General features: G+C 36.3%; 1 protein-coding gene across 1 annotated transcript in view; it reads left to right on the forward strand.

Annotated features, from left to right (window-relative positions):
* The first annotated feature begins 385 nt into the window (after positions 1–385).
* The window catches only part of LOC145672642 (adenylate cyclase type 10-like), a 387,700-nt gene continuing 360,206 nt past the window's right edge, over positions 386–27,879 (forward strand). Inside the window, exons 1-4 of the mRNA XM_081741804.1 lie at positions 386–799; positions 9,355–9,660; positions 11,952–12,089; positions 22,066–22,200. Coding sequence (XP_081597930.1) covers positions 9,360–9,660; positions 11,952–12,089; positions 22,066–22,200 — 574 coding nt within the window. The 5' untranslated portion in view covers positions 386–799; positions 9,355–9,359. The remainder of the gene's footprint in view (positions 800–9,354; positions 9,661–11,951; positions 12,090–22,065; positions 22,201–27,879) is intronic.

Consider the following 27,879-nt stretch of genomic DNA (forward strand, 5'->3'; position numbering starts at 1 on the left):
CAACGGAGCAGATATCACTGCTACGGCTATTTCATCTTCGGATGAACTCATATTCTGAAATAGATAAACAATAATATTTACAATTACGACAGTTGATTGCTCTGTGCGTAACACATTCTTCAAGTGTTTTTGTCTGTTTAATACACCAACCACGAGAGGCTCTGCTGGTAAAACATACCTAGTTTTAAGGATCATCTGAGTCCCCTACATCACCTCAGGATAAGAGAAATTGTATGGAAGTTTGAGTTAAGCAACACTGTTAAGTTGTAGCCTGAATTGAGGACTTAGTTCAGATCCGTGTGAGACGGGCTTAATGCTTCAGGAGTATGGTCAACATCATCTTCTATCAGTTTCTAAGGAACTATGAGTGAATTTTGTGATGAAATATGGGACAAAAATAACGTAATAATTTCGAGTCTACATGATTTGCACGCATATTAGCAATCTGTACACAATTATTAGGGCATGTGCCAAAGTAATTACGATCTAGAACGTCTTTGAGAATCATTTGAAGCAAGAAAAGCAAACCGACTAGTCTGTACCATGATTCTTAGTTGGAAAAATTCTCTGCATCTGCATTTTATTTGAAATCAATGGTAGAGTCTTTATTAACTCGGAAACGTTAGACCTCAACAGTTCAAAAGCAGGGACTTGTGCCTTTTATCCGGGTGAAAAATGATAGAAGCTTGTATCACATTCTGTATGTTTGAAGAAATTTTTAAGAACCTAAGAGTTTAATCAGATTAAATTTAATTAAATTCCTAATTACGTTCCCCATTGCATATATCCGTACAAGGAGGTAAGTCTTCTTGAAATTTGTAATAAGTCCATATCATATTCGCAATAAGTAATGCTAGTATAAAAATTAAAACCTTTAACAAATTTTGTTACATATATTTCTAACTTGAGCACAAAGTATAATACGTTTCCCTGTTCGCTTTTACATACTTAAAACTTGTATGAAGTTCGTTCCCTTATAAACCTAAACTATCTTATTAATTTATAATTTTTAAAGCAATCATTGCATCCATATGCGATCACTTCTTATTACACAGTAAATACGGAAACCATTTTGCCACAGGAAATGGTAATTCACTCCATTCTGCTGTAAGTAGAAATGAAGCTATTGCAATATATTCTGTTGTGATTAACGAACTATTAAAAATAAAGTACAGGGTGGGCACTAAGTCTTCTAACTCGGCATTTATTCCGAAGTTGGTGGTCCGCCTGGTTTTATACAGAAGGGGTACTAGGTTAGTTTAAGTTAGGACAGAGATAAATAATCATGTTCAAAAAATGTTCCCTTCCTTGATGACTTCCGCCAGTAGCACTTTTCCCCATGTGACGATTACATTTCAAAGGATAAGTCTCTGTACGTTTCTATGCAGTTAGTTGTGTACCACACTTCCTGCAAGTAGTTAGATTTATTAATCCATGACTTTCACACAGCTTCAAAAGATTTTCCTTATCACCATATTGTCTCACAAACTATATTACTATTAACTAACATCCACGACAACATCTGTACACCTGCAGCTATGTTCAGAATACAAATGCTACTTACTTTCGCTTAATTCAACCATGTAACCTTGCGCCAAATAATTCTCCCCGCTTGCCAAATATTTCCATGTTTATAACCGATTATATAAAAAATAATCACAACTTCCGCTCTCCTTACTTATTATCAAGAACGCCAACGAGCAAATTATCCATTTCTCTCCGGCAAATTTTCAAAATTTTGCAAGAAACGAACGACCAAATTTGGAATTTAACCCCCTTGAAGTACTAAATATTCAAACTATGCAAACGTTAATTATAACTGTAGAAGTATACAATACAGAGTCAGTTTTATGTGTAATGGACACATGTTGCTTAAAGTCTAAATGTTTAACACACCAGTATGGGCTATATTGTGCTTCGGACACAAAATAATACGTCACCAGATTCTGTGGAACATTCTTTTCATCATTTCTGGATTAACCCGTTTGTAAGCAAGTAGAAGTTTCTTTCTCAATCTCCTCGTAGAAATAAGGGATTTCCATCGAACAAAAGAAAACATTTCTTTTTGGAGCTTCACTCCATGGCACATTAATCAATGAAAATATTTTTTCCACAAGATAGTGTCAAACACCTGAAAAAGTGCGTCACATACTTCCACTCTTCGGCTTGATCTTTCCACTTACACCGCGACTTCTCTGCATTGTTCCTCTCTTGTTAATGGGATACAACTTCGTGGTTTATCCTTAACAATGCCTATAGAAAACAGTTTATGTTCCCAAACCAAAAATGTTCTCTTTGGAGAGGGCTTTCGTCCGAATCGTAGCTGCAAATCCATACGCACCTGTTCCAACGCTTTTCTTATTTTGGGCCTGTGAACCCAAGTGCTTGTAACGATATGTTCTTCAATGGTATAATCACTTGTATCAGCCATTGTTTATACCTTAAATAAGAAAGAAATACATTGTAATTCAGTCACATATATTACAATTCTATTCTCGTTTCAAGTGCAGTGAATTACTGAAGTAGGGAAGACACTCGCAAGTACCTAGGACCTTCATCATCAATTGGAAGCGTCACTTTGAAAGGGAACGACAGCAGCGCCCTGTGCAGCCCATTTCTTAAATCTCTGTGAGTGTTACTATCTTGCAACATGGGAACTGTTTTTGGAGGACAGCGCTTAGACGCCGTGGAAAGATGGCGTGGCTGCTGCTGAAATCCATAGGCGACTTATGGCAGTTTGTAGAGAACATGCATCGTATCGGAAAACAGTGTACAACTGGGTAGAAGGTTGGAAAGTGGTAGCATCCCGACGAAAAAGGGGAGCAGCTCTGGAAGGAAAGTGACAGTGGCAACACCAGTCATTATCGCTGTGGTCAGAAAACAATTCAAGAGAAAAGTACATCACATTCAATGAAATAGCGGCTGCTACAGGAATAACCAGAAACACGTTATTGTGCACAACCACTTACAGTTGAGGAAGATCAGAACAGATGGATTTCAAAACTTTTGTTTGCAGAGCAAAAAGAATTGTGGACGTGTGAATGGAACTTTGTAATGCTATGATCATGATTCTGAATACTTCATGTCTAGGCTTGTGATTAGTGATGAGACTTTAGCTCCACTACCGTGAGCCAATGACCAAGCAGCACTCAATGCAGTGAAAACATCATGGCAGTCAACCGCAAAAAAAAAAAAAAAAAAAAAAAAATCGAACAACACCTTCAGCTGGGAAGCGTATGGCTAAAGTGTTCAGGGGAAACGAAAAGCATTATTCTAGTCGACTGGTCGGAAGGTGCACAAGAAACCGCGACTCTTACAGTTGCATTTCAAACTTACACACTCAAGTTTCTGATAGCTACACGTGTTAACTCTAAACAAGCCTTGGGAACAAGGGTGCCCATGTTGTGGTTTCCAAGGGGGGCAAGTATAAGCGACGTTTCAAAAATAGTTTCAAATTTTGCTGTAACTAATGTAAAAATTCTATTGGATTTTCGATATTCTGAAGTACAATTTCCTCTAGGGGGGCAAGCGCCCCACCTTGCCTCCCCTGATGGGCGCCCTTGTCTTCGAGTGTTTTCAAAACTGGCTTCAGAATTTGGTCCTTGAAGTACCACCCGGAGTCTTCTGGCCTTGGTAGATCGACCTCACACTCATCAACGTTTTCCCAAATTGCTGTGTGGTAAGGTAATGGGATCTCATTATATGTTATTTTAGCGCATCACTAGTTGGAGGTAATCTCTCCAGGCTGCATTTTCTTAAAAGAAGGAGGCTAGCTTCATCACAGGTCTTCGCATTAACCATGAGGAGCTTCGAGAAAAACAGTTCTACAGATTCAATAGCGCTTCCTGATAAAGGGATCTGTACTAAGGAAAATAAAAGGGCAGTTTTCTGACAAGGGATGTATGCGAAACGTGATAGCTAGATATTTATGAAAATTGATACCCTGACTAATCGTGGATCGCTAATCATCGTGGTGATATTCACTCAGTGCGGAAATGGCTTGTTGACCCGCTACGTAGACCGGATGACGCTACGCGAGTTATACCCCAAAAATGCCGGAAAAACGCAGAAGATAAAAAATGTATGCAGGTAACCTGATACCTACCGGAGGGGGGGACACAACCAAGAATACAGCAGTAGTGTCAGCCATCCTAACACAAAGTTATAGATTTTCAAATATAACGTATATCATTTTATGGCATTAAAACAATTGTCATAAAACGTGAAAGAAAATAAGCAAAAAGGAAATTATCAGTGTTGCCAAATATGGAAGATATGAGGTTCTGAAGTTGAGAAATTATGGAGTCCGTACAATGAAACAAACAAATGTATAACAACAACAAGACTGCAAAAGGTCCAAATATACAGTAGGGAGTAAGCCACAGCATGCACAGCATCCAGGGGCTTGATACGTCATATCAAGTGTGCGGCAAGGGCGAGAAATGTACTTATTTTGCGATACTATGTATAGCTTTTCTGTTGTATGTATTGGTGTATTATATTAAAATATTTTGCACCTTTATATTACTGGTAACCTGAATGCAGTATGTTTTATCTTCATCGTTGTCTCACATGCTAACTATACGTTCCTATCCTCTCGAGTGACAACTATCACAGTTCATTAATATTTGCGAATCGATTGTGACGTACTTTCTTGTTACAGACTTGTTACCTTTCGTGCCACAGCTTTTCTGTAGTTTTTTCAGGCGCTACGCCTTCGTTTCTGTAGTTTGGAAGGCATGCAGGATTTTATACAGTGTTGCAATCCCAAGAGAGTTCATTTTATTATTTTATAGCTCTGGGGAATGGTTCAAGATATAGATACCACAGAAACGCAATTGGATTTGATGCGCTACAGAAAGACTTGTTGTTGATATTTCCGGGTAATGTCTCATGGAACTTTTTCTTTCTACGGCAACTCTACCATGTGCCCTTTTTGGCTGAATCCTGTATCAAGCCGGATAGTCACTGGATGCTGTGTATGCTGTAGTTTAGTCTCTACTGTACATTTGGTCCTTCTGCAGTCTTTCTCTTCTTGTACATTGTTCATTTGTCTGTACGGACCATATAAAACTATAAATTTATATTAGGATGGCAACACTGTTTGTGTGAAACTACTGTCGTGTTCTTGGACACGCGTCCCGCTCTCGTAAGGAACAGTTTATCTCCATACATTTTCCATTTTCTGTCTTTTTCTCTCATCTTTGGGATAGAGCTCGGCATCGCCTTATCCGGTCACTGTTAGGTAGACCTATATGTATTATTTATGTGTATCGGATAAACAAGGCATTTTCGCACCGAGTGACTATCACCACGATGACAGCGATCCACGATTAGTCAGGGTACCAATTTTCATAAATATCTAGCTGTCACGTTTCTCATACGTCTCTTTTGAGTAAATACATTTTTGTGATCAGTGATGGGTATATATTAAAAAAAAATATCGGATACCAAATTGTTACCATGATTTGCCTTTAAATTTGAAAAGGAGAGCACTTTTGTCAAGTTGATGTCTAGACTAAAGGGAGATTATGTTGATAGGAGGACACATTAGTTGCTGTTAAACCTGTATAACTGTGTCTGATAAAATAAAAATGTAAATCATTATAGTGCACCCCTCGTAATTATGGGTAAGGTGTATTAATATAACAACAATTAATTAGTAATACAGAATTGGAAACGTTCATGTTAGTCTCATCCGGGGGCTGTCATCTGTGGAAGATTAACCCTCATGATTTCCCGGTGAGAATCGAACTCGGATCTTCCATGACGGAGATGAATACACTAACTATATAGCTACAAGGATCTCTTTTCGTAAGGAGGTTATCTGAATGATAGTGTAGGAATCGTCCAAGAACACTGGATGAACAGAAGAAACAATCCAGACTAAAGTTAACTACAGGGCGGGTACAAAGTCCCGTCACTCTCCTGCTTAATTATAAAATAAGCAAACTATGTCAATTGTAATTATATAAACTATAAATATATACGTAAACTATAAATATATGTGACTGAATTACAGACAGGTTGTTTTGATCGCTTCTGCCGTACTTCAGGACGCGAGACTCATAACGCCAGAGGACAAAAATCTTGTTGTTGACAGATTTAAGATACGAAGACGAAAAGATAAACTGGGTGAGAAGATTCAGAAAGAAAAGGCTCACTTAGGCCGGGCGATTACAAGTATCTACTTCGACGCAAAAATATACGCAACTCTTGTGCAAGAAAAAATTAACGGCAAACTACGAAGACGAGGGGTTACAGAAAAGCATATCACAGTTCTATCGGAGTCCGGTTTAGAATACTTGGGTCATGCCACACCTAAGTCAGGCACTGGCAAGGGTATTGCCTACTCTATTTGGAGCTTTTAGAGAAGAACCTGTACGACGTGTCAAGTCTTGAGGCAGTCGGCAGCGATGGTGAAGCCAGATGGGTTTATACCTTTTGCTTGGAACCATTTAAGTTTTTGTAGCGCCAACACTGAAAATTACAACGTTGGTTTCAAGCCTTCCATGAGTCATCCAATACCGCATCATGGATTGATTGTAGTATATTATAATGTGTGTAATATCTTCCCATGCTCAACTCACGTTATTCCATCTAACAATCGTACCTGGAAAGTGAGATTCGGTTCTTCCAATCTTAAAAGCATGGAAATCTGCAAAGTCAGGAGCTACAGACCCATTGTTCTCACCGTTATTTGTAAGCAGAATGCGCGTGGTGATCAAGCACCTAGTATGTTATTCGGAGTCATTTTCTTCGTGATCATATGGCTTAAATTTTATCTATTTTATTTGATGAACATTATTTCAGAGTGTGTGTTTTCTAGTCTCTCAGGCCCATTTCAGTAGGAAAATTTTGTTCTCCATGATAATATCCTTAATATAATACTACTTGTTGTTGCCAGCAACAGTGTTTCTATCTCAGATTCAGTCTTCTCTATGTGGCCTACTTTATGTTGTCAATCTAATCACTTATTACTACTAAAGATACCTTTGTAGTATTGCGTGTCAGCTTCAATTTACATAAAAATGTCTTCTTCACTTGTCGAATTAGACATGTATTTAATTTGTTAATCAAAATACTGATTGTGTGTATTTCTGTCACTAACGAACTTACTTATTCTGAACTTGTCCCTCGGTGGCACTCGCCTCTTATTTGTTACCACGGTCCGATTTTGAAGTTTAATCTTTGATCATTGCTGAAATACGAACCTTTCGTTACGAAGACGCGTACGGTAACTTTGTAGCTACGGCGGAGCTTAACTAAAACTAATCTATATTAAACAAAGCTTACGAATACTTGGAGCACCTCTCCTCCATGGTAGGGATTCGATAGTCCTAGTTCCTATGTAATTGATGGTACACGTATTACTTCGACAGTTCTGTGAATATATCTCTCTGCTAGTTATTTAGAAAATTCTTACTGTTACGCAAATGAAATTTGCGCCTAGTTGCTGTAAAAGTGGCAAACGAATGGAAATATCAAGTGTTATAATTAATATATCAACACATGTTAAGCAAACAACAAATATCAAAATAATTTCTTCGAATGATGATTTTAGGGGGTAATCCAGGCGAAACCCCCGAGGCTTATCTCCGATCATGCTTTAATATGGATTACCAGTACTACTTTTCAACTCCCGTGTATTGAAGGTCCTTCCCAGGTGAAATCTTTTAAAATCACCAGATTCCTCACATTATACTTACTGACTTTACGAGAGAAGAAGAAATTAATAGCGATTGGTATACAAGTACATACCATGGATATTTTTGACATAGTCAGCATGGATACCCAGACATTTTTGGTAGCATGGTACAATTCTGTATATATCCTCTATGTAAAACATTTGCAGCCCTGGAGCGCAACCAGTCCAGAACTGATATCTTGAGCACTTCACTTCAATGCAAGTCACTTTTTCGGCTGAAGAAAAATACATGAATCGCTGGTAGGGCTGATTGAATAGTTCTAATCGAAATCTTTGAACTGTCCCAACAGTATGCAGCTAGCTCTGCAAGGCGAACGTTGTCATGGATCAGAATTCCAGAGCGTGGCATTCCTCTACATCAATTTTTATAGCATGTCGCAGATTATTCAGTGCTTGGCAATACACATCTACTGTAGAACTTCGTCCTGTTTCCAAGAATATCATAAGAATCACACCCTTTTGGTCCTAAAACATGGTTGCTATGATTTTGTGAACTGACAGTGTTCGTTTGAATTTCTTCGCATTAGGAGAACCATTGCATTGGTCTGCTTCCACTCCTCAGTGCGTAAGATATCCAGATTTCTTCCCCCTTTCACTATGTGAGGTGAGTGGTCATCCTCCTCCTCCTCCTCCAAGCAAGTCAAAATTTACGAGAAACTGTCATTCCTTGCTCTTTGTGAGCATCTGTCAACAGCATTTTAGTACCCACCTTGCACATAGTCTGTGATAACTAACCTTTGTTAGTCACAATTCATTGCACTATTTTCACAGACACTTTTGAAGGTTCTTTGACAGATTCAGTTATTGTAAATTGACTATTGGATCCTATTTTCTCGTTAACGCGTATCACCAGTTCGTCCGTCTGAACACTAGGCCTTCCGCTAAGCTCAACGTTATGAACATTTGAAGGTCCTTCTCAAAATACTCTGCACTATTACTTTACCTACACTTCACTCATTATTTTCGGTCCGTAAATAACACACAATTCCGAATGGATGTCAGCTGCATTCTGTCGTTTGGCATAATAATTGGTATGACAGATCTCACTTCACATTTGGCGGGATTTTGTGTTATGGCAGCCATTTTACTCTATTGCTACTTGCACGTACGTAACTCCACTCAGACCATTCTACGTCTTACAAGCACAAAACACTAGGCCATGTAACTGGGCTTGCTGAACTCCATCAGTGTAGCCAACTCCTCTAAAAAAAAATATCGGATATTTTTTGTACGTGCGCCTCGTATAACGCATATACAGAATAAGGTTGTAGAAACTCAAAATATAGGTTTTAAGTTTGTATCGGCTTTCAAGTTTATAAATGTAATTTGCGTGTATTATAAAGGTTTTATATGCAATAATTAATACTATGAAAATTGAAATTCTTTAAAAAGATCAAGATTCTTTGGGTACAAAGGAATTTTTAAATTATCTGCAAAATTGACATATTAGAGCTACAACAGTCTTTTCTAAGGATAGATCTATGATAAGATTTATTAAATTATTAAATTTAGTAAACTATGTATTAAAATATGAAACGTTTGCCTGTTAAAACATGATAACGGAAGAGAATAACTTTCCGATTAAAGAGCAAATATTAATTATTATTGTTCTTATTACTATAAATTAGTTAATATTAATTTTGCAGACAAAATGAAGAGATGGAGTTTAAAGAAACGAAAAGTGTCTTCTCCAGAGAGGGAAACTGTTAGACAATCTACGAATCTTGATGGGAGTGGCCAGAACCCAAATGAATCTCAACTTTTATTTATGGATATTGACGTGAATGCTCCGGGAGCTTCTAAGCCTCAAGGGCCTAGGCTAACTATAGCTATGTATAGGCATGCTCACTGTTTGGGAACGCTACTGCCAGATGAGGTTCTCATATATTCCAAAATACAGGATAATCTGTCGCGAACCATTGACGTTGTTCTCCTTTTTGCTGATCTATCAGGTAATTTAGTTTTTTTTTTTTTTTTTTTTTTTTGTAATTGTGCAATCAGTTTACCGTTCTATAATGTAAATGAGAGCATGTTTATGACTGACAGCATGTTGACGACTTACAGTAGGACTCACGGGTATCCGGTCTAGTGTGGCGGAAGGGCAGATTGGATAAGAAAAATGCCGGATAGGCCGGAGTTCACTGTAGTACACGTAAAAAGAAACATTAAACCAGTGGCGTAGGAAAGGGCGAGCAGAGGGGCTAAAGAGGTCCGACGATGTACTTTGGTACTTTGATGTTTGTAATTTTTTACATATTTTTATGTTTATATATTTTTTGTTTGTAATTTTTCTATATGTACCTATAACAGCACTTGGCCTGCCCCCAAACACACATCTACGACGCTACGCTACTGCATTAAACATACCCTACGAGCAATTTACCAATACAGTACTGTACGTACTGTTCAGTTATAATCACGAATAGTGGCAAACGTACTGTATTGAGGTCCGTTACACACTGACGAAACAATAAACAAGGAGCGTAGTACGCTGCTCTTTTCCTGCCACAACTTGTATTTTGCACACGACACGTAGGAGAATCGTAGCAGACGCCCTCTTCCAATGCCTTGGCAATGTTGCCAATGCAATGCCTTGCCGTCCTCATTTAATTACCATAAAAGAATACTAGGCCGGATAGTCGCGATCGGATACTCCGAAATCTAATTTAATTCCCCTTCCCCAAAAAGGCCTTTAGAATAGCATCGACCTATTTTTTTTTTTAATCATGTTGTGTTTATAATACCTGACAACAAGAAGGAGTTGCATTCTTCAACATAAATATGTTCACAATCTATCCTTGGTAGTTAACCTTTTAAATAACTATACTATCGTACTATGGTATAGTTAGTTAAAAGGTATAGTTATTGTTTTTATAATTAAATAATAATGCTTTATAGTATTCCTTTCATTTCTTGAGACAATGCAGAAAATTGATTGGTTTGTAGAGTGACAATTCTCATTTGCTTTTATCTCTTTTAGTTTGCTTCGTCGTGAGACTTTCAGAATTCATGAATCTCTGTGTGAAATGCTCTTCCTATTACATTAAAATATACCTGTAGCTATTTCGGCCAACGGGTTTGTAGTCATGGCCAAACGAATTGCAACCAGGCCATTGAGGGCTAAATAAATTTTGTTAAACCTATTTAGGATAATTAGTAGACGTTCTCGAGTCCTAGTCACTGAAATGATCTTGGCAGATTTGCGCATCGCGCGCTCTCATCTTACGCATTCATTTTCAATAATGGCATCAACCCTCCTTATTGTGAAGATTGTATTGTTCCACAGATTATTCGGCACAGGATATTGCCTTAGAGAATATTGCCTTCTAATAATATTAGTCAGGTTTAGGGAGATAATCATGTCGCAATGACCGAATTCTCTCCTTTGTAGTGAGAATGAAATACGAGTAGTTAACTTTTATTTCGATATTTTGTCTGTTTTGTTTTATTATTACATTAGGAGAATAACCGTTCCTCGCACGGGAAGAGTATTTTCATTTTGGACATAAGGGCAACAAAACTCTCACCCTCTACTTAGGGACCCCTAAAACTATGAATTCGACACTAATATCGGTCATTTTTAATTATTTTTACATACCATTCCCTCTTAGGAGTACTAATGGGAGCTGCTTTTGAATTGAAACCGCATCGAAATGTCACTGGTCGTCTCAACGACCCCAAAACCTATAAATTTGACACTAATATCGGTCATTTATATCGTTTTTATGTATCTCCCCCTCCCCTAAGTTACACCGTCAAAGTGTAATGATAAAAAACATCCCAGACCCGAACCTCATTTATGTTGAAAATTTGATCGTGATCGATCGCGTTGTTCAAGAGCTATTATTTTATTTATTTTTATATATCTCCCCCTCCCTCCCCCTAAGTTGCATCGTGAAAGCGAAATAATAAAAGCCATCCCAGGCCCAAACCTGGTTTATACTGAAAATTTGATCAAGATCGGTCGTTTAGTTGAAGAGTCATTGAGTCAAAAAAATATTCAGTTTCATATATATATTAAAATTATTTTTCTTATTATATGGTCTCTATTTTCGTCGAAATTATATTTATTTTAGGTCATTGGCCTCATCGTGACGGGGATAAATAACTTGTAAATTTTTGAATTAAAGGGGGAGTCAGCGGGCAAGTATCATAAACAATCACTCTTCCTTATAGTTTATTATAGTATGTCAAACTTATATAATAATTATTAAAATGCTTAATATCAAATGGTTATCCTTAGGTTTTACAGCATTAAGTGAAAAGTACAGTAATACGGGGAAAGGAGGAACTTACCAGTTGACAGCGACTCTCAATTCTTATATTGGAGCTCTTGTCCAGGTCATTCTTTCACACGAAGGTGATGTTCTCAAATTTGGAGGTAAGTACCTTCCAAACCAGTGTTTTTTAACGTGCGGGTTAACACCCCGGAGGTGTGGTGGAACAAAAAGTGGTGATTGGCGTGTTACAGAATATTTAGGGGCGTTTGAGATTTCAAAGCCTATTAGATTTTCTCCTTACTGGGCGAAAAGGTTCATGCATTTAAAAATTAACAAAACCTTACACTGTTTACAACAACACACAATAATAATAATAATAATAATAATAATAATAATAATAATAATAATAATAATAATAATAATAATAATAATAATAATAATAATAATAATAATAATAATAATAATAATAATAATAAATGTCGGTCAAAGAAACATTCCTTGGTTCCTTTCTCTTAAAATGTGAGTAGGGCAAGCTTATGTTTTTTAAAAAAATGAAAAATACGCATTTTTCTGGGAGAAACTTTAGAAACAAAATTTCCTTTCAAGCCTTCAATTCTTAAAATAAAACCAACCTGGAAAAATGTCAGCTTGATTTTTAAAACTGATTTTTAAAGTTTAAGCTTGACTTTTAGAGTTTAAGAACTGAAGCTTTTTTCTGGTTCTTAAACTACTTCGTCGAAGTTTTATGCTCAGCATTGTGCATGAATGGATTGGGTTAAGGTGACGGCGGGGAACGCTCAGAGCAATCGCATCCACCCAAGAATGATATTCTCGAAAAGGTTGAGAACCACTGTTCTAAATACACAATTTCAAATCTTAACTTCGTTTAATAGCTGCAAAATGTCTAACAAATTATGGTAGCTTGTACTGTTATAGTCCTGTGTGAAGCCTTAAATGAAACAGTTGTTTTTAGTGGACGAATCTGTTTATATTAAAAGAAGAAATGATTACTATACGATACAAACTGCTGTGACACGTCTCATAATCACACAATTTAAGCTAAAGGAGCTGGATGATTAATAAAGTTAATGATTCTAAAGTTTTTTTCTGCATCTCTAGCAGAACTCGAACCAAAGACTCATGTGCTAGGCTAGCCACTAGCACGTGCGACCTCCTGTGACACATGTAAACTAACACATCAGTTATCTCTGCTCTGCTTGAGATGTGACCTTATTGGAGTATCTCACCATCAATACAAGAAATAGGAGCGTGTTTCTAATGTCAAAATTTATGAGCAAATGTTTAAGGGATCCCCAGTACGTCCCGTTTTGCTGTGCAGAAAATACGATATAATTCTCTCACAATAGTATTGCCTGACTCCGAGCGATTTTTTTACGTTGTTATATTCTGATTATGACAGTATTATTGTCAATTTATCCATATTTATTATATTTTGTTTCGTTGTTCATACGAAATGCATATCGATAATTATGTCCTTCCTTTTATTACTTATTTCGGGTACAATATTTTCAAATTTTGTTTGTTTCCTACTAGTTGACGCAAAATTTTCTGTCCATAAATAAAACTTATTCGTTTGAGGTTGACACTCGCATTACCACGGTATTCTGACTACCCCATTTTGATTTTTTTCTTATAATAATTATATCCTAAGAGCTACATACTTATGGTTTCATGACTTTGTCCTAAAATGATTGAAATTGTATTCGCACTTATGACCAGAGATGGTCATCCTCCCTCATTTTGCCCTGATGAGGGCCGCCCTCACCCTCAGTTTAGTAGTTGAGGGTGAGGGCGATAAAGTAATTGAGGGTGTGTGTGAGGGAGGCTGAGTGTGAGGGCGTCAATGGAGGGTGAGCGTGAGGGAGGGTGAGTGTGAGGGAGGGTGAGTGTGAGGGTGTCAATGGAGGGTAAGTGTGAGGGTGTCAATGGAGGGTGAGTGTGAGGGAGAGTGAGGGTGAGGGCGTCAATTGAGGGTGAGGGTAAGGGTTCATAAAATTAATTATCTTGCAATTCTTCATTTCTGGAAAATATGTTAGAAAATGTAATGTAGTTTTTTTTTTCTTAGAATTAATCGTCGTTCACAGAAAATCGTCATATCAATATTCCATCAGTTTCATACGCTTTTCATGCGCGAAAACAAGATGTTTCTCATAGCTTTATTACTTTTCTATATTTATTTATTTTCACTTTATAGAAATAATAATTAGGATATATATAAAAATATCTACTGCAAGTTTTTGGCTACAGAAAATTTCAAAATTTAACGAAAGTAACCCATTAAAAATACTAGAAGTTCTCAGGAAATAATGTTTTTTATTTATTCGTTCAGAAGAGAAACTAATAAATATTCATATATTTATTCATTCTGAAATTGTAACTAAGAAAAAACTTTATTTATTCTTTTAAGTAAGAGAAAAATATATAAAAAAGTACAAAGCTGCAAGCCGCAATAAATAACTTTATATTTAATTATGAAATAAAAAGATATTTCCTGCTTTTGGCTATATACGTACTTTTAGACTTCCAAACTACGCTATGCATACGAAAGAGAACGGCTGTGTCCGTCTGTGTGTCTGTCTGTCAACAGGTATCACATGAAAAACGGTAAGAGCTATTGACAAGCGGTTTTCGGGAATCGATTCAGCATCCCAATAATAGGTTGCACCTCCTTCAACAACCTCCTACTTAACAGGTACCCTCAAATCACCTTGGCTGTTAATCTGTTAAACCGGGAGTGGTAGAAATCGGAAGTTTCCGGTTTCAAATTAAAGACCACGAGTAAAAAACGGTAATAGCGATCCTCCTGCATTTCTACTAAAACTGGAAGTGGTAGGATCCACTACTACTTCAGGTTTTAACTTTTATTTTCATAAACTTAAAAGGGTAAGAGCTATCGACAAACGATTTTCGGGAATCAATTCTGCATTGCCAGAATAGGTTCCATCTCTTTCAACAATCTTACTTAAACGGGAAGTGGTAGAAGTCGACCATATCTGGTTTCAACAAACATATTCATAACTCATAAACGAATATAAAACATAGCTAGCGATAAAGAGTTTTCAGAAATCGATTTAAGGTCTTAATGGGACATATCACCTGTACTCTTGTATTTCCACTAAAATCGGAAGTGGAACCGGTATAAATTCACTACTACTTCTGGTTTCAATATTGGTTTTCCTAAACCTAAAACGGTAAGTGCTATCGACAAGCGGTTTTCGGAAATCGATTCAGCATCCCAAGAATAAGTTCCATCATTTTTACCAATCTTCGAGTTAAACCAGAAGCTATGTTGAACCACTTCTGGTTTCATCAATATTGGTCATAACTCAAAAACGGTAAGCACGATTGAGAAAAGGTTTTCGAGAAACGATTCGTCTTTCCAATAGTAGGTCCCATTTCCTTCGACAACCTAATATTTAAACCGTAAGTAGTAGAAATCAACTACTTCCGGTTTCTACTATTTCCAGTTTTACTATTGAATTTGTATAGTTTGGAAGTTTACCGTAGTTTCATACTGTAGAACGATACTCGCTTGTTCTATCATATAATTCTTGTGTTATCAAGTACTAGGTTTATTAACAGGTACTCAATAATATTTATATAATTTCCAATTATAGGACCTAGAAAGTTGGAAGATTATCATTTACTGTAATGTCGTATTTCTATTCATAAATTTAGTCAATATCATGGCTTAATGTGGAGTTAATACTTGATAGTGAATATTTGTTTAGAATGGAAAATTTTCAGAAATGGGAAGTTTTAAGCGGAAAATTTTCCACTTCACATCACTAGTTGCAGGGATGGTTTCAGTAGAGTAATTGTTAATATGTACATTTAATGGACGGAACAATGCAAAGGAGATTCTTTCTTCTAGGGTAGAAAATGTTTTATTTGTAGCTGTACTTTATTTGAAGGAGCGCCAAGTGAACTTTGTGGTGGACAAACACCGCATACGGTGGTTTTCTCTGGGATCTTCCGTTCCCTCCCACTTTCTTGATTCCACCATTTGATTCATTTCTCATCATCATCGTCTCTCTTAGCCTCGGAGCATACTTGTGGGACGTTAAACTGAATATTTCATTTCATTTTATTTGAAGGAGAACATTTCTAACCAGCGATTATCTGAAGCAGAGATCCCTGGGTTATCCGGGTTCGATTCCGTGCCAGACATAAGTTCCGCGATAGGGAGAAGAGCTCCATTAAATATAAAACATAATTGTATTTATAATGATTTTCATATACAATTATAATCCTAAATTTACACAGTTCAACTTTATTATTATTATTAAATTAAATATTTCCCTTTGTCTTTCGTGACTGGTGGCTTGTTGGCAGTGGCGTCACTAGGTCTAATTTGGGGTGTTCAAGCCTTCCCAATTTCTTACAAGCTCACTTAAATTTCACTATGTTACATACTTTTAGAAAAGAGGATACTAACAAGGCAGGGTACCTCGGTGTAACACGCCGATTTTGATAAGATTGCACAGACATACAGATCATCAAAAAAGAAGCGACACGTATTTTTTTATATCGGCCAACAAGCGTATTGAAAGGGTCAAATGGGGGCATAAAAATGGGGTCAAAATGAGATTTTATGCAATATAGCGAGAACGAGAAGAGATATCGGAAAAGGTTAAATGTACGAAATACTACCCATAGTTGACGCAAGCCATTGAGGTAGAACTTACCCATGTGAAGAAAGCAGAACATCCGGAAATGGACCAATAACATGTACAACATATTCATAATGTGCTACAGAAATGAGTGAAGAGGGTGGCAAGGAGCAGGAAGAAAGAAAACACGAAAATGAAAAATACGTTTTTTTGCTTTGGGTGCATACGTTATCCATATGCGAAAGAGACGCAAATTTATCTCACTGCACGAAGATTCATCTCTACAAGCATAAAGGATGCAAACGCCGTTCGTATAGGCAGCCAGTGAGACAATACTGCACAGTGGGTTGCATATATTGTGCAATGGGAGCAACGGTGAGATACATATTGGAAACGGGAATGTTTGTAGCTAGTAACACACACACACACACAAAATATTGCACAGTAGAATGTAATAGCAGGTGGTCCACATGTAAGATAAAGAGCAACAGTAATATCAGTTCTACGCATGAGTATCTACATTATATCATGAAAATACGCGTACATATGTACGTACAACATAAAAGTCAGCAGAGGTGTATGCTGAAAACAAGACGCTTACTCCTGATAAGTAGCACAAAAATGATATTTCAGGAAGAAATCGTCCAAACAAAAACAGTATTTGCACCACGAACACTTGATGATGGATAGGTTCTGGCACTCTGCTTCTTCGTAGACCAATGACGTCAACTGATGAAAACAAAACTCCACTGGATTTGGAAAATAATCTGGTCGTGATGAAAGATATCCAGAACAAAACCATGCGTATTGGAATAGATGTATGTACCTTGGAGATGAAAGTTGATTATGCACAAGGGATTGAAGTTTCAGTATATTGTCTCTGCTGTATAGATTGATGTTGAGTTGCTGAAGGCGTACCGCATCAGATACTTTGCGTACGAAGTTCTTCCAAATTCTGAAACCATACACATCCAGAGGTTGTATTAACCCAGTTGTGTGTGTAGGTATCGTCATAATGTTGCACTGCTTGTCCTGTGGCATTATTGTTGCCAAGTCGGATCGATCATAACCCGTCCACGAGTCGACTAACAGTACCGTTTGCTCATTGACTTGTGGAAGGAACACTGATTGGAACCACGTCTTAACGATCTGTTTTGTCACTTTCCCAGATGATGATGCACAAATATATAAGTTTTGTGGGCGGAACATTGTTTGCTGAATCCGTGGCCCAAACGTACCATGAAGTTCTTTCAAGACTATGAGCATGGGCGACAGCAATCTTCCACTGGCAGATATAACAGGCTGTATTGTGTAGCTATGTGTGATGGCAGGTAGAGATTGCATTGTTGCTGTAATATGCTTCTCGCCTCGCAAAGCCAGAGAGCGTCCAGAGTGAAATTCTAAAGCAAAGCCACTCTGATCTGTGTTATATACGTTATCCTCGCCATGAGCAGTAATGAGTGATTGTACATTTTGGACGAAGGTTTTAGCGCTTTCGTGCACTTGTGTGGCCTTCCTGTAATGCTATGTGTTACAAATTTTGTAACCTTGCGTGAGACGATACCGTGACGTGTTTTAAAGCGCCATAACCATTTCTTCGAAGCTTTGAAATTAGCAACGGCTGTTGTTTGGTTTGCTTCTAACGCCCAACGTTGCAAGTCTGTGTCATGGACAATTAAATGCCGCTGTTTTGCTGTCGCAAATTTTTCATACACAGTTCGGTCTATCACGTTTAGCTTTTCACGTTTGGTTCCACCTTCTGTGATCTGTTTCTCCCATCTATATAGATCTGTTCTGCATTTGACACGCTTGAAGTGTTTCTGTACAGATTTCCAGGACATCTTTCTCTTCTTCCCTCGTTTCCACAACGATACTGCCTTCCGCTTGTATCCCATGTCCACAATATCTCTGCTCTTGACTCCAGTTGTATGTACGTTGGAGGTCGTTGGGCCATCCCACTCATCCATCTCATCTTCACTTGCCATACTTGGGATGTCTGATCTATTGCTGCATAATAAGTCTTCTTCAATCTCAACATACATGTGCCCATTCGTCTTGAAACTTTCTAGGATGTTAAAAATATAGTCCTTGAGCTCCATTTCCGTTACCGTTCGTGGTGTCCGGACATATTGTATTGCCTGATATGCCTCCACTAGCATATCCACCACATTCAGGGGATTCACATAGACCATCTTGCGACCACAAACATCACAAGCCCACTTACACCTCACCTGAATTTTGTGACACACGCACAAATACGCACAAGCACACACCACCAGTTACACAACAATCAAATACCACTCCAGCTACCACACTGTCCAATGTTCACCACTAGGTCTCACAAGCAGTTAAACGTCGCCTTGCTTGTCTTGTTGAGAATAGTACCTGTGAAAGACACAAATGCACATACACTTTGCTGGCTCTACACCTCGCGTTTGGCAACTTTGTATACTCAAACCAGCTCGTATTGCATACGCCGCGTCCAATACTCTCACTGTTAAAACTGATTTTGTGTACAACGTCAACTTGCTCTTTCTTTCCTTACAGTACCTGCACCTGTCATAATGTGCTACGTCATCTGACCTCGTATTCCTTCATCTATTAGTCGTTTCTACCACTCAACTTGAGGTTTTGATCTTATATGCAACCCGCTGTGCAGTACTGTCTTGCTGGCTGCCTATACGAACGGCGTTTGCATCCTTCTTGCGTGTAGAGATGAATCTTCGTGCACTGAGATGAATCTGCGTCCCTTTCGCAAACGGGTGACGTATGAACTCAAAGCAAAAACACGTATTTTCCATTTTCGTGTTTTCTTTCTTCCTGCTCCTTGCCACCCTCTTCACTCATTTCTGTAGCACATTATGACAATGTTGTAAACGTGATTGGTCCATTTCCGGATGTTCTGCTTTCTTCACATGGGTAAGTTCTACGTCAATGGCTTGCGTCAACTATGGGTAGTATTTCGTACATTTAACCTTTCCCGATATCTCTTCTCGTTCTCGCTATATTGCATAAAATCTCATTTTGACCCCATTTTTATGTCCCTATTTGACCCTTTCAATACGCTTGTTGGCCGATATAAAAAAATACATGTCGCTTCTTTTTTGATGATCTGTATGTCTGCACAATCTTATCAAAATCGGCGTGTTACACCGAGGTACCCTGCCTTGTAAGAAAATCTACCGAAATTACAGTATTGACGAATTTGCACCCAAATGCAACAGAAGGTGCACACACTAGAGATGGTCATCCTCCCTCATTTTGCCGTCATGAGGGCCGCCCTCACCCTCATTTTAGTAGTTGAGGGTGAGGGCGATAAAGTAATTGAGGGTGAGTGTGAGGGAGGGTTAGTGTAAGGGCATCAATGGAGTGTGAGTGTGAGGGAGGGTGAGGGGAGGGCGTCAATGGAGGGTGAGTGTGAGGGAGGATGAGGGGAGGCCGTCAATGGAAGGTGAGTGTGAGGGAGGGTGAGTGGAGCGCGTTAATAGTGGGTGAGTGTGATGGAGGGTGAGGATGAGGGGCGTCAATTGAGGGTGAGGGTGAGGGAGGGTTAGGAAAACTGACCATCTCTGCTTATGACTAACTCATTTCTTTGTTTCTATAGTTATTATAGACTGTATATATTAACGGGGTTTTGAAGCTACCCCGCTTGGTAAGAAATGTCTTATTTTCTTATTTGTCACAAATGAAGGTTTTACGAAACATTTCTCTAATTCATCTTTATTGTTTATCTTTTTCACTGTTGAGTTTTACTATACATCCATTGTTTAGCTCAAATAACATATATTGTACAGTGTTGAGCTGAAATTATATGAGTCCAGATTTCAACTTTAAGTAAGGATGTCCAAAGGACTATGTAGAGAGGGTATATTGGAAAGTCTAGACAATTCCGATGACAGTGACAATGAAAATGAGTAGGATATTAACAATGAATTGAATAAATATATGGAACCTCTCAACAAAGACTATATCACAGTAGTAGATGAAGTTAAAGATGAAATATCACAAGATAATACACATTCACGTGAGCAAGTAGAGAAAGAAGCTAAAGACATTGGAGATGTTTTTGTTTCTAGAACTAGGCTAGAATTGTCCAGTGAACTACCAAAAGTTGGGCGGTGCCGACTTCAATATTTTGAAAATTACAACTGGCCCAATGAATAGTGAGAAAACGTCCAGAACAATAAGAGAGTCATTTCTGTTATTTATTTCACCAGAAAGTGTGAGCATTATTGTCGAAATAAACAGGAAAGCAAAAAGAGAAACTTCTATTTGAAATATAGATTATTAGTCCAAACTAATGTCATGGAATGATGCAAGTACAACTGAAGTGTATGCTGCATTAGCAATTCTTATTGCGACTGGTCGAACTTCCGGACATCGCACAAGCGCTTCAGATCTGTGGGTAGGTAACGTAGCTTTTCGACAGCCTTTCTTTTCTGCTGTCATGTCAAAGTGCAATTCATGTGAACTGCATTTTGTGCTAAAATGTACCTGAATGAACTCTTCAAAAATATTAGGGTCTATTTGTTATTTTGAGGATAAGTACTAGTTTACTGCAACTACAACCAAAATGTATACATTTTTTTTTTAATTTTAAGTATGTCCAATACTGAATTTATCTTGTTTATGATATAAAATTTACTGTATTTTTCATCTCTGATCAGCTTAAATATTTTTTAATAATTTGTAACACTGTATTTCAATGCTAAATAAAGCTATTCATTGAAAATATCAGAATCTAGAAAGAAATCTTACACTAAATCGTATTGGGTTAGTCAAAATAACACGCTTGGTAAAATAAAGGTGTCCAAAATCTTGATAACGAGAGGGTTAAAATCAATCTTATGCTTTAAGTCATCTAACGTTACTTCAATATTTTAATTGTAAAATTGACATTTACGAAACCTTGTGAACAAATGTTAAATGGTTTCAAACTATTATTATTATTATTATTATTATTATTATTATTATTATTATTATTATTATTATTATTATTATTATTATTATTATTATTATTATTATTATTATTATTATTAGAGAAGAAAGTATGTAATTATATATTTACATAAATATTATTCAAATTATTAAATGCAATACTTGCAGTTTCTTGAAGTACCGGTACTGTTGAAAAACTCTTCTGTGCTTTTCATTTTCTTTACTAATAACAGTAACTATGAGTTTTTACCATGACCATACCACATTGAGCTATTTTAGTAATGTTCAAGTTACTTCACTCCGAAGATAATTTTATTATGGTTCCAAACAGAATTGCGCCAAAACAGTCTTTCATTCCCTGATACTTTGATTCATATATTATATATTACAGCTTTTTCTTCATTCTTGATATTCCATCATAGTAATTTCTTTTAAGCTCAGATTACATTTCGGTTATTCAATATCAACATTATCTTTACTTAATGTGATATCTTTATGCTAAAATAAGTATTACATGTTCGAGTATATTAAAAACACTTAATTTTATAACACTTATTGATGGTAGGCGATGCATTACTTGCTATGTGGAAGCTTAAGAGTCCTGGTACCTCAGATGTGGTAGACAAGGTGATCGCTTGCGGACTGTGTATTCAGAAATACTTGGGCAGTTTTAATACAAATGTTGGTGTTGAATTGCGAGGTAAGTAATAATGATATAATTAAACTTATTTTCTACACTATTGTCTCCTATGAAAAGTGTTCGACTTCAACAGGTAGACACTTACAGAAGGTAGAGTATTTTGAAGCAAAATCTTTGTAGAATATAATATACGTATTTATAATACAGTAAGTAATCAAGGTGATAGTTTGTATCTCATAAATAAAAGAGGGTCTTCAAGAAAGAATGATGAGGTTTAGTGGATTATGTTATCAAATAATGATAGAACTTGAGCTGTTGAATTATAACTGTTTTCTTTTGTAACTGAAATACATTGTTCTCTTATCATGAACGGCTTGCAAGGAAAGTAGGTAGCACCGTGACGCAAATTCTCCAAAACAAGTGGAACGGCAAATTCGTACCTCGACATATTGGAACTGTTTGTTTTCTCACAAATCGAGGCCATGCAAACATTTACGTTCAAAATTAGCCTATTGAATCAATTTATAGTCAATGAATTTCAGTAATTATAAAATTGGCTTTACAATGTTGTTTAACTGAGAAACACCTAACACTCGTTAACATATATTCTTCAGTGTTTTGCCACTGTGAAGATATGTACTTATTTATTTATTCAAGACATTGGTTTCTACGCTCTCTTACAGCTTCCTCATTACTGTATACATATATTTGTTCACATTTTAATCTTCTTTAACATTTATATATTTTCTTTCCAGCATAACATTCTTAAGTTTATTCTTATATACTGTCTCCGACATCCCAAAAATTTTTATCAAGCAGCCTTTCAATTATATTGTAGGAACCACTCATCCTTCATATAGTTAGGAGAAGAGGGTTGTCCTTTTGCACCAAAATACTGGATATTATTATTTGTTATCCTATATTAATATTTAACCTGACAGAACATACAATTAAACTGTGGAAGTATAATAAGGTAGAGACAATCAATTTTACAATAACACTTTGTGTAAAAATAAATATTCCGTGTGTTCTTTCCCCTGTTTCAAAGTGTGCATATTGAAATTTTGTATTATTTTTGGATATGATTCGTATTTAAAATAGACGCCAGGTTTTTTTTTGTAATAATTAAGCAATTATATATTATATTTAATATATTAGTAATTATATTCGATTACTTTGACGATTTGCTGAACACGTAGCCAAAAACTAATGTGCATAGAGAAAAGAGGTATACACCGCAGAATCGTATATTCCAGAACCCAACCGAATAGAAGTAGAGATCGCTATAAAAAAATTCAAGAAACACAAATCTCCGGGTATAGACGAAATTCCGGCTGAGTTAATTTTAGCTGGAGGCGAAAAATTGTGGAACAAGATACACAAACTCATTCTCCTTATCTGGAACAAGGAAGAATTGCCACAAGAATGGAAATAATCAATCATTGTTAAAATTCACAGGAAAGGTCACAAAACTGACGTAATAAGTATCGAGGCATTTCTCTTCCGTCAAAATCCTATAAAATCCTTTCAAATATTCTATTAGCAAGATTGACTCCATACGCAGATGAAATTATTGGAGATTATCAGTGCGGATTCGAAAAGAAGTGGGAATACAATACCCCGGTACATCAACTATTTATTGATTTTAAAAAGGCTTACGACTCGGTTAAGAGAGAAATATTATACAACGTTCTTAGAGAACTTGGAATACCGAGAAAGCTAATTAGATTAATTAAGATATGTTTAAATAGATCCCAAAGTAAAGTCCAGGTAGGAAAATTTTTCTCCGAGCTTTCACGTCGAAAATGGCCTGAAACAAGGAGATGCGTTGTCACCATTATTATTCAACTTTTTCTGGAATACGCTATAACGAAAATCAAAGATAGCAACCAGGGCCTAGAGTTAAACGGTATTCACCAGGTTATGGCATACGCTGATGGTGTAAATTTAACAGGGAATGATAGGAGAACAATAGAAAGAAATGCAGTTATCTTATTAAACGCTTGCAGCGACATGGGTTTAGCAGAAAATGCAGAAAAAACTAAATACGTGGAAGTGCGTCGGGACCTAATATGGCAAATTATGGATGAGTTAAAATATTAAATAATACTTTTGATAAAGTGAATACTTTCAAATATCTAGGATCAATATGATCAGACGAAAATCATATTCACGAAGAAATTAAATGTCGACAAAAAGCAAAGAATTCGTGTTACTGTTCAGTTCAAAATCTCTTGTCATCGCGAATTCTGTCGAGGAACTTGAAGCTTAAAATATACAAAACGGTAATCATGCCTGTTGTTCTGTATGGTTGCGGAACATGGTCACTTACTTTGAGGGAAGAACATAGACTGAAAGTATTTGGGAACAAGATCCCGAGACGAATATTGGGACCCAAGAGGAACAGAGATGGGGAATGGCGGAAAATTCATAATGTAACTGCTCCAAATTTATGCTTGATATATTTTTTTCGCTTCAACGCAAATTCTGCGTTAGTGTGCTTTGGTGACGTTCATTTGGTTATCGTACAGTGCGTGATGTGTGTTCCTTCCGCTGATTGTGCTACCATCTGGTAGTATTGAAAGAAAGAGGAGTAGAAGAAAAGGAAGAGCAAAATTGAGAAAAACGTGTGTAGAGAAGCTAAGAATTTCTACGAATGTGTTGGTGTGTGAGATGAATCAGCAAAATTTTGTTGAATGTAACTATGTCTTGATACCATACCTCTATCCAAGATGTGAACTACGTAACATCTTTAAAAAGTTAAAGTTATATTTAATGTTTTACAAGTCATTTACAAAAGTGGTGATTAAAAAATATTAACGTATTTTGAAAGTGCTTTATCAGCTATTACTAAAGTAAAACTATATCACAACGCACCTCGCGATAAGAAGTGGTGGAGGACAAGATAATTTTTGGTGAACAAAGTATTCGGCGGGTGAACTATGTGAAGGAAAGGTGTATGATAGACAAATCTCCGTCAAAGTTACTGAATTATTCGAGTTTCTTCGACCTGATTGTGGAATAACACAATTATCATGTTTCTTCGAACGAATCGCTTTATAAATCGTCAGATGTGTCGTAAAGAACAGTTATTGTGAGAAGATTCATCAGATTTAGAAAATGGACTCACACCGTCTGATCACGAACGTTCGCGTGCTTCATCGGACTAAGACTTTGTTCTTGCAAGAAATTTCGAAGTATTTCTACGAACCTCAAATTGTCATTCTGTTGAATTACTCTGTATGTAGTAGTTTAGGTGTCAGCCCTGCTAATCTTCATTTAAATGTAAAACCAAATTACTCTGTGTTGAAGCATTTTGGTATTGTAACAAACGAAAGTTATGACGAAAACGAACCTGTAAATTGGGAAAATAAACTCATAATGGCTGACGATCGTCGGAATGAAAAAGTTAGAAACAGAAACGAGAAATATAATGCATTCCAGGAAGGAAAATATAAAATAAAAGAAAATGATTTGGTATTTTTGTTTGAATCACATTTGTGTTCAGCTGTAGACAAAAAGATTCGTAAGTTCTTTATGCTCTATAAAAATCCTCTGTTGTGTAAAAGTAAGACTTCGGATAAAGTATTTGAACTTGTAGATCCTTTAACTGAAGAATCTTGTGGTGTACACTCTATTGATCGTATGACAGTGTGGAGACCCACTCAGAAAAGTAGGAGCATCTGGTTAGAATTAGCTAAGAAACATATTCATGAAAAGGAATTCAATTCTGTAAAACAAAGCAGCGAAAAAGTTGTTTCTTGTGAACCTAAAACTTTGGTAAACGTGAATTTCTCAAAGGTAACCAAAGTTAGATTGTCTGTTTTCAACACGAGTGAAAGTAATAAGATCAATACTCAGTTGTTATTCAAAGAATTATTAAAATGTGGCACGTATTTGCAGTATTAAAATGATAAGCTAGATTGTCGATGACGTACACTTATATTGGCTTTAAATCATTTGTTAAATTCGAAGTTAAATAGACGTGACGTGTTAAAAAAAAAGTCACGAACATGATTGTACGTTAAGTGTTAATGTGTATGAAAGTATTGTTCAAAAATATTATTACATAAAAGAATTATGAGCTGAAAACTCTCGTTTACGTGAGTGGCCATATTGTCTCGCTGATATTTTTGCGACAAGTTATTGCAACTGGTAGTAAGATCTTAAACCACTCTCAGTATGAGGTGAATCGCTTAGCGTTTATGTAATGTTATTAGTGTAAACGATGATATACTCTAATTTTATTAGAGTGAAAGTAAGCTTTTGTGTGTCAGTGGAATATTGTTGTATAAGTATTGAATTATGAATGGCAACTCTCCTCCTCATTTTGTTTTTAACCTTAGGGTTCATTTTCTGTGTTGTTTTTATACTCATGCCTCACTAGAAGGTCTTGCTGTCATTCCAAATGAGTGGGAAAAATCTTTGAATGTATGATGGGGAAGGGAGACTTATAAATTTAAGTGAATAGGCGCTGATTAGCGTAAAAGTGTGGCAGACTTACTTCTATCTGGCCTCACTCTTATCGTAACAGTACGAAACAGTGGTAATAAACCTATTTCATGTAGTTATTATATTTAAATAATGTGTAATCCTTGTATTTGTGTGTAACAATTTTGTTTTATGTAACTTTGTTAGAATGATATAAGAAGTTCAAGAATGTTTCGTCATCAATATGCAAGTTTAAGTATATTATATGTAAAGTAAGTTCGTTTATTTCCTCTTGTGGAATATTGAAATGTATAGTTCTAATTAACGTGTGTTTTATCTATTTGTCCGATAAACCCAATAATTCGTAATGTATATTTGTCTGTGTTCACATTTTCTAGTTTTTGCATTTATTGTTGGAAAATTATTATAATTATAATTTATTTCCGTAGATTGTGTATTTCATAATAGTAAAATAGATAATTAATTCAGTTTACAGAAATGTTCAAACGTATTCACGAACTTTAATGAAGGAAATTGAAAATTTTCCTGTGTAAATAAAATAATAATAAATAAACAAAAATAAAAATTGTGATATTGTAAAATAAGTAATGTTAATACTTTATGCTTAAATAATGACATATTTCTGTATAATGTTTGTGTTATTATTGATAGTAAAAGCGCATATAGCAATATTGTAAGTAAAATATTAAAAGCATATCATCAGATTCATTTGGATGTTAAAATATAAGTCATTGCACATGTGATTGTTTAATTTAGTAACAGTGCCAAAAAAATGAAAAAGGACTTTACATACAAAAGCCCCATCAATTTTTATGTATGTGTATAAATGCTCCACGAGTTCGTTATTTTTCTGTGCTAAAATGAGACATTTTCATCTGATGAAGTCTTCGCCGAGCGAAAGCTCTTATAGAATTCCCAGTGAACTTGTGTTCTGATTGATATTGGAACACTGTTTATTACTTAAGTGAAATCACAGTGCAGCGTTCTTGAACGTTTATTATTGTTCAATAATGTACTTACATTCCTTTCGACCGCCAATGTAACTGCTCCAAATTTATGCTTGATATATTTTTTTCGCTTCAACGCAAATTCTGCGTTAGTGTGCTTTGGTGGTGTTCATTTGGTTTTCGTACAGTTCGTCATATGTGTTCTTTCCGTTGATTGTGCTACCATCTGGTAGTACTGAAAGAAAGAGGAGTAGAAGAAATGGAAGAGGAAAGTTGAGAAAAACGTGTGTAGAGAAGCTAAGAATTTCTACGAATGTGTTGGTGTGTGAGATGAATCAGC

The sequence above is a fragment of the Thermobia domestica genome, chromosome 16 (genome assembly GCF_964235325.1).
Source record: "Thermobia domestica chromosome 16, izTheDome1.hap1.1, whole genome shotgun sequence".
NCBI classification, from domain to species: domain Eukaryota; kingdom Metazoa; phylum Arthropoda; class Insecta; order Zygentoma; family Lepismatidae; genus Thermobia; species Thermobia domestica.